Raw genomic sequence first — 8,620 nt, 5'->3', positions numbered from 1 at the left:
ACATTATTTATTGTACGACAACGCTCACCCGAAGGTTACATTCCTGTCACTTTATTGTCACTACATTGTCACTCTATTGTCACTGCATTGTCGCTCAACTGGTGGCTTTTAAGGACAAGCGGGCTAACCCAAATTTCGGGGGTTTCCAGAAATCTTGACCTACACCAAAAGTGGGCATTGCCCTACCCATAGGAGAAGTTTTGTTTCCTTGGTGTGTATATTTGTTTGGTTATAGAAAAAATCTCCTTGTCTTTTAAAGAGACTGAATAGGAATCCAAAAACTTTTACTTTGATTTTTTCAAAACAGCATTTATTGAGATAGCTCCCTTGTGCTTAAAAGCAACAAATTGTCACTACATTGCCACTCAATTGTTACTACATTGTTTCTCAATTGTCACTACATTGCCATTCAATTGTCACTACTTTGTCTCTCAATTGTCACTACTTTGTCTCTCAATTGTCACTACATTGTCTCTCAATTGTCGCCACATTTTCACGACATTGTCACCACATTATCACTAAATTGTCGTTACGACCTCGGCACCACATTAATATTGTCACACGACATTGTCACCACATCGTCACTAGGACGAGGCTCACCTGTAGGTTACAATCCTGCGGCTGGTTCTCGTCCGTGCCGTCGGCGCCGCTGAGCAGGTTGAGGCCGAAGGGTATACAGAAGGCCGCCTTGATCAGGTTCAGGAAGGCCGCGTGGGCCAGGAAGGCGCTGGTCATCCGGCGGAGTGGACGCCGCACGAAGATCATGGCCATAACCAGCAGGTTGAGCGCCATACCCAGGCTAGCCACGAAGAACAGGTAGTAGGCCTCCTGGTGCTGTGTCTGCCTGTAAGGGGTGGGGTGTGGGGTGGGAGGTGATGAACAAGTGAAATTGTGAAGTGGTGAAATGGTGAAAGGGTGAACTGGTTAAATGATGAAATGGTGGAGTGGTGAAATGGTAAAATGGTCATGGTTTAACACCCCGATCAGCACTACATATTATGTCAGGCTATTTAGGAGACAGGACCCCCAAGTTTAACGTCCATCTCCAAAAGGACCGAACCAAGTGGGAAATTCGTGGAAAGTGTCCACAAGGCTACCGACACCGCTGTGGGGATAGGAGGGGGAGATAAAAGTTACGTAATTAAAAAGGTAACGCATTTTTTCAACACAAAAGAAATTTAAGACGCGTGACATCTGAATTTACTGTCCATCTCCGATAAGACCGAGCCAAATGGGTAGAGAGCCTTTTTTAAAATCCCCGAAACAACCCCAGTTCGAAACACGCCCCTTTTTGGATTCGAACCAAAACCATAATTGGTCGCTTTTAAGGACAAACGGGGTAACCCAGATTTCGAGGGTTTCCAGAAATTTTGACCTACACCAAAAGTGGGCATTGCACTACCTATAGGAGAAGTGTGGTTTCATTGGTGTGTATATTTGTTTGGTTGTAGGGAAACTCTCCTTGTCTTTCAATGAAACAAATCAAGTGGCGAAAACTTTACCCTCAATTTTCTCAAAACAGTATTGCTTACAAGCGATCAATTTACTCTCTTACTTTTACCCTGCACCTAACGACCGTTATTGTGTCGATGTGCTTCTCTTTACTCAAACATTTTCCCTGACATGGCAGCCCGCCACACGCCCGTGTCCTTCTCCGAGTGTCTCTGGCTCTCTGGCTGTCGGATATTCTGTGCACGTGTCTCTCTCCGCATTCTGCACAGTGTTGTCGGTTCTCCTTCCCGTCTCAATGTGCCTGCTCTTTACCCTCACAAAGAAAGGATTATCTGACTCTATCGGAATTCTGCAAGGATTTCAGTCCCACATTTGCACCCCTGTTTCCGATTTCTTTCTTCGTGGTATGTGTGTGAGTGTGTTCCTTTTCCATGTCTTTCTTTGGGCGTGTCGCTAACTCAATTGATATTACGAAAGGCCAATGTGCGAATCTGCTGTGTATTTCCGAAAGTTCCTGGTTGAGGTGGGTGGTTGGAGGGTGCTCTGGAGTGGTTTCCCCCTTCTTCTTTTTTGTGCTCTCTTGTAACACGTCCAATCTTCGGCAATTAAATGACCTGATTGGGTTGCAAGTACCGTAAAACTCTTACTAAAACTAAAATCTTTATTGAACTTAAGCCATTCGCGGAGTTTTGAAGGCTGTCCACCTGTTTGATGAGGTCCTATCGGAGATGGACGTGACCTTTAGAAACCCCTCCTCTTTAATAATGTACGGTGGTGCCCTAGCAATAATAGTGTTCTGGCTCCACTTTTTAACAAGAACTGAGTTACACACTACCTACACATTGCTGAGTTATACATGTTCACTACCTACACATTACAGAGTTACACACATCCTACTCATTACAGAGTTACACACAACCTACACATTACAGAGTTACACACTACCTACACATTGCTGATTATGCGTATTCACTACTTACACATTACAGTGTTACAAATAACCAACACATATTATTGAGTGATGCACTAACTACACCTTACGGACACAGATGACATGCACACTGTGTCAAAAACACGAGACAATCTTACCTGTGGGGTTGGGGGGGGGGGGGGGGGAGGAGGGGGTCAGTGCAACACTTAGCAAAAGGTGCGAGACCTTCTAGCTCTACGAGTGTGAATCTTTGAATCCCATTTTCTCAACACTATTCGTCATGGTGTAAGAACCCTATTATTCTAAGGACACAGCGTTAAAAAGAGTGCATGCCATGTCTATTTGCTTCCCTGTCTTGTTGTGGATGGTTAGGGGCACCACAGGTGTCTTCTACATCTTTCCTTTCCTTTTGTTTTATTTTGTCTGTCTGCTGTAGGGTTTTTTTCTTCTTTGCACTAAATGGCCGCCATTGTGTCAAACTACTTCTCTTTACTCAAACAAACGCAGCTGCCCTGCTCTTGCTTTTCTACACCGTGATGTAGGTCTTGAATGCAGAAGGCACGAGTTCCATTCTAACTTGGGAAAGATTGTATGTCTGACATCTCCACCTCACTGCTAGGACGAGGCCCTCACAACCCCGGGCTGACCCGGGCTGGCAGAGTTGACGCAACTCGCCCCCTCAACAATCTCAACTATTTTGAAAGGGAGAAGGGTTATTTTAGAAAAGGTTTTACGGCGCTCGCAACTGCATAAGGTCATTTGTGCGCCAGGAGAAGGTTGAAGGGGTGCGCGTAAAACTTCGGTCTCTGTTTATTCTTCTGTCACACCCACACCGCACGTGGAATGCGGGCTGTCTGGTGCCAACACATAGATTGGTGTAATAAGTAAAAGTTTTACGGCGCTTGCAACTGCATAAGGTCATATGAGCGCAAATTTTAATGTCTCCAGTCCTTTCTTCTGTTTGAAATCTCTCCACCAACGCCACTCCCCTCTCCCCGTGGATGGTTGGAGGGCACAGATGATAGAACTCTGGCTGTGTCATCAGTCTGTCTTTCTATGTATATGTGCGTCTGATTGCCTGTGTGTATGACTGTGTGTATGTCTGTGTGTCTGTTTGTGTGAAGGTCTTTAGAATTGTCTTTTTAGCTTTCTTTTTTCTCCCTTCCCTTGTCTCAGGACACCGGCTTTTCACTCGTTAGGGCTTACCAATGTATACTATTCTTTGAACGGAAAACTAAAACGTGCTTGCTTCCTTTTTGCCGCATTTTCCTCCTGACATTTATACAGTAATCGACCTTCGTGTCAGCTTGACCTCGCACATTCTATAAAAAGATATTGCATTTTCAGAATTGGCATTCATAAATTTGCCCGTAGAACTGTTGAGAGTTTTCATTTTATTTCTTAAAAAAAGAAGAAGATATTACCGTGGGAAAGTGGGAGTCTCTTCGCGTGTATTTTAGAAAAAGAGCACCGATCAGAAAAAAGGAGAGGTATTTTTATGCTTTGGTTTTATCTTTTTACTCTTCGGGACTTTGTAAGAAGTGAAGTTATAAGGTAAACATACGTTTTGGGAACGAAATGATGGATTATGTCTAGTGCAAGAAATTGTTATTTGGCACTCACACACACACGCACACACACACTCACACGCACACGCACACGCGCACACACACACACGCGCACACACACACACACACACACACACACACATACACACACACACACGCACGCGTTCACGCACGGAAGCACGCACGCACGCACGCACTCATAGACACAAATGATAAATTGAAAGTTACGGTTTAGATGTTGCCAGCTGTGTGCTCCAAACACCACCCCCCTCTCCCTTGTGTCTGTCTGTCTGCCTGTCTGTCTGTCTGACTGTGTGTCTGTGTGTGTGTGTGTCTGTCTGTCTGTATGTCTGTCTTTCTGTCTGCTTTGTTTTTCCCAACACTAAATAAGTGTTACGTCCCTGCTTCTTTGTGGATGGGGGACAGCTGCTCTAGAGTGATTTGTTCCTTTTTTTCCCCTTTCAAACTTCGGTCTTATATCTCCTCCTTTTCTTTGTACGCTACTCTTCAATTGTAACGCCTTTAATCTTCAACACTTGTTTGACCTATTTGTGTTGTAAGGCCGTAAAACTCTTGCTGAAACTGAACTAAACATGTTTTCTTGTGGTGACCCTAATTCTTCAACTCACCAAAATGTGAAGTAAATTAATGGTGGGCCCTTCGTTCAACAACTTCTAGACGTGAGTTTGATTCACGGGCAGATAAGAAATTAAAATACAGGTGAAATTTTCCAAGACGGCAACCCAATCTCGAATGGAAAAGTGGCTGTCGTGGACAGGTGGGCGTCTTTTAAAGTGTCATTATAATGTAAAAAAAAACCCAAAAAAACCCACACACACCAAAACGACCGAGACGATTTTCTCCCCAGGAGATGAATAAAGATTGTCATTGTCAAAAGTAAAAAGACGTAAGGGGGGGAATGGAAAATGGTCTTTGGTAATTGTCTTTGAAAGTGTCCATCAGAACTGTTTCGACTGTACATATTTAAAAAATGTACCTGTCTTCCTGCTTGAATGTCTCCCGCCCCACGAGACTGGACTGAAGCAGTCTTCTTACCGAACGTTGCAGTCGTTGGGGGGGGGGGGTTGTTTGTTTGTTTGCTTTCATTTTTACTGCGAATTTTGCAACAATCGTCCAAACTCTTGTCCATGTGGGTACGATTCCTGGTCAAAAGGAATAATCCGGTGCCTTTTGTCCATAGCAACAGTGTCAACGGTCTTATCTCTCGTCCGTAACAACGATTCCAAATATCTCATTATATCTTCTCCTTAGCAGCGACACCAAATAATAATATGTAATCTCGTGTCCATACAGACGATGCCAAATATCTTATCTTTTTTCCTTATCAACGGTGCCAGATAAATTATGTCTTGTTCATAGCAACCATTCTAAAATTGTGTTCCTTGTACATAGCGACTTTGCCAAATACCCTGTCTCTTGTCCATTGCAACAGTGCCAAATATTTAATCGCTTGTCCATAGCAGCTGAGTTGATGTCAAGCGTCTGACTTCTTTTCCATAGCAACTGGGTCAAGGTCAAGTGACTTACCTCTTGTCCATAGCAACGATGCGGGGCCCTCCAGCATGCTCAGCCGCGGCCAGCCAGCCCCTGGCACTGTCCGTGCTGCTGTTGTACTGCGTCATGGAGGGGGGCGGGGCTCATCACAGACACGCCCACGGCAGCACTTCCGGGCTCGGAGGGCATCGCTGATGGGGAGGAAAGGGGGGAGGGGGGAAGGGTTGAGAGTACGTTATTGAGGGCGGATAGGTCAGATGGGCGATTGGCTCATAAGTCCATTCATGTTTGGAGAGGTCCCGACTCCCCATTTCACATGTTCTTTTTGGGCGTCCTCGCTACGTTTCCTGGAAAGTTTTCTTTTAAAATGTATTGTTATCTTACTGTTATCTTTTTTGACGTTATTTTGACAAAATAATAAATAATAATAATAATATTATAATGATGATAATAATAATAACAACAATAGCCACAACCACAACATCATCAACAACAACAATAAGTGAACACCCTTCAGATAAATTACATGTAGAGAAGTAAACGGGGAAACTGATGTATGTCTACCCCCTCCGAATGCATTCTAGAACTGACTGTACCCAACGCAAACGATAGATTCCAGGCATACTTCGTCTGCATTTGTACAAGCCTTATTTTGCGGGTGGTTGGCTGATGCTCTGGTGTGATTTGCTCTTTCTTTCCTATCAAACCACCCATTGGCACCATTCAATTTCGTGTTTGTTACTCTGTTGTAACTCCTCTAAATTTCGGCACTTACATGACCTTATAGTGTTGCTAGCGTCGTAAAACGTGTACTAAAACAAAAGAAAAAAAACAGCAACAAACCAAACCCCAAGCCCCTAACCCTCTTATTGCAGCAACGTGACACGTCAGTAAAGACACCCAATGAAATTCCTGCCTCCTGCGCACCACACAGCGCGGCGGTTACCCGATACACCTGTGCCTCGGTAGTCGGTGGTGATAGTTTGCCAATCAACTCTCTCCTCTTTTACGCACGACTTTTAGTGACTGGTTCAAACACGCGGAGGTGATTCTAATTTACTTTTCACGACTAATTGAATAGTAGCTCAAAATGTGGGATTGTCGGACTTATATTTTAAAATGTTCTTTTTTGGGAAGGGAAAAAAAGGGGGGGGGGGGGTGATCTCTAGAAAGAATAAAGCATGAATATGATTCTAGGTGAAAAGGAGTCGAATAATGGTATTTTTAAAAATCATAACTTTATTTTCCGTCTTTGGATACTGCCATTTGGCTGAAGAAGGATGTGCCGAGTGTGATTGAGGGCCAAAAGGAAGACTCTGGCGCAGTGCGTGCGTGCGTGTGTGTGTGTGTGTGTGTGTGTGTGTGTGTGTGTGTGTGTGTGTGTGTGTGTGTGTGTGTGTGTGTACATGTGTGCATGTGGACATGATACATGTGAGACATCTGGGACTTGAAATGTCACCTCTGACGTCATCGACTTTCGCGCATTCTTCCTATATAACGTTCATTCTTGTTCTATGTAGCATAGCCGTTGGTGACGTCACTGACTTCCGCACATTCCCCATAACGTTCACTCTTCACTTCCCGACTTCCCCTCTGAGAGCTGTTGCTTCCTGCGCCATGTGCCCAATCTTTATGACCCTGGTCTCCGGTTGTTTGGAGAGGTCCCGACTCCCCAAATAATATGTTCTTTTTGGGCGTCCTCCGCTACGTTTCCCGGAAAGTTTTCTTTTAAAACGTATCCTTGTTTGTTTTGGGTTTGTTTGTTGTTGTTGTTGTTTTCTGGGGGGGGGGGTTGTTGTTGTTGTTTGTTTGTTGTTTTGGGGTTGTTTTTGTTTTTTATTGTTTTGTTTGTTTGTTTGTTTGTTTGGGGGGTTTTTGTTTGGTTTGTTGTTGTTGTTGTTGTTTTTTGTTGTTTTTTTTTGGGGGGGGGTTCTTCTGTCTGTTTCTTTTCCCCCACAATAACTCATTTTGTTGCAAGCTGTTCAGGAGACCGAAGCCCAGAAAACGAAGTTTTTCAGGCGAGAGGGAAAAAAACGATGTCATTGTTTTAACAATTAATTGTGTGTGTACATTGTGCATTTTCCTAGCTTGTATTTAACTTTGAATTTCGATAAACGTTTTCTTTAGCAGATGTAACAGATACCTTAGGTTAAGAAAAATGCAATAACAAAAATAAAATTAATATTTTGGGCTTATTATATCTCGCCATCTGATCGACGTGCTGTTTTTTGCTAATGTTTCCATCCTCTATAAACCCATATCTCCAGTTGTCGAGAGAGATCCCGACCAAGGAGTTTACAGTTCTAAACTCCTTGATCCTGACCCACCATGATATATTCGTTTTGGTAATCTCCCTCTACGTGTTCCGGAACTTTTTCCTTTAAAAAATATTCTTTTCTAAAACGATCTGTTTCTTCATATAACCCAAGTATTTCTGCTTCCTTGTTCTGATGTACTGGCGTCTATGGTGTAGCGCTTAGGCCTCTTGGCCTTTGCACGCAGAAGGTATGAGTTCAGTTGCATTCATTTGGGGAGAATTCTCAGTTTAGTATCTTAGTCTTTCTGCTGGGATGGTGAGTGCCTCCCATCCCAGGTCTGCTCTATATGACAGGGACAAAGCACAGCCTCCTGGATGACCTAAATAGTGTCGATGGGGGCGTAAAACTCCTACATACATGCATTTACATTCTTTTTACGTGAGCTGAAGGCACTGGTGGGTGATAGGCAGATGCCCTGGTGCGGTTTGCTCCTTCTTTTCTGTCAAAAATCTATCATCCTTATAATCTCTCATTTTTTGTGTTTGTTACTCTCTTGTAGCACCTCTAATCTGCGTCACTTCTGTTGCCTAAATGTGTTGCAAGTGATGTAAATGTCTTTTTTTAAACTACAACAACAACAACAACAGCAACAACAATATCACGACAACAACAAAACCGACAAAAAAGAACGACAAAAATGAAGACACTGGGCTTTGTATGAGCAATCATCATTAGGTTCCCAGCGAGTGGGAGTGACGTCACGCGCGCTAGTTGGAGGTTAATGAACACGGGCTATGTGGCGACACGCTGCTCAATGGTCTCATCTCGTGCCTCTGCTTAGTCCATCTCTCTCTCTCTCTCTCTCTCTCTCTCTCTCTCTCTCTCTCTCTCTCTCT

General features: G+C 43.7%; 1 protein-coding gene across 1 annotated transcript in view; it reads right to left on the bottom strand.

Moving 5' to 3' along the window:
* The window catches only part of LOC101852676, a 9,227-nt gene extending 3,564 nt beyond the window's left edge, over window positions 1-5,663 (bottom strand). The window contains exons 1-2 of the mRNA XM_035968541.1: window positions 5,500-5,663; window positions 586-844 (exon numbers count right to left, since the gene is read on the bottom strand). Coding sequence (XP_035824434.1) covers window positions 586-844; window positions 5,500-5,594 — 354 coding nt within the window. The 5' untranslated portion in view covers window positions 5,595-5,663. The remainder of the gene's footprint in view (window positions 1-585; window positions 845-5,499) is intronic.
* Between the last annotated feature and the right edge of the window lie 2,957 nt (window positions 5,664-8,620).

This window comes from Aplysia californica, unplaced genomic scaffold, assembly GCF_000002075.1.
Source record: "Aplysia californica isolate F4 #8 unplaced genomic scaffold, AplCal3.0 scaffold00067, whole genome shotgun sequence".
NCBI lineage: Eukaryota > Metazoa > Mollusca > Gastropoda > Aplysiida > Aplysiidae > Aplysia > Aplysia californica.
Note: the sequence above shows the minus strand (reverse complement) of the source record. Positions and strands in the feature narration are given on the sequence as shown.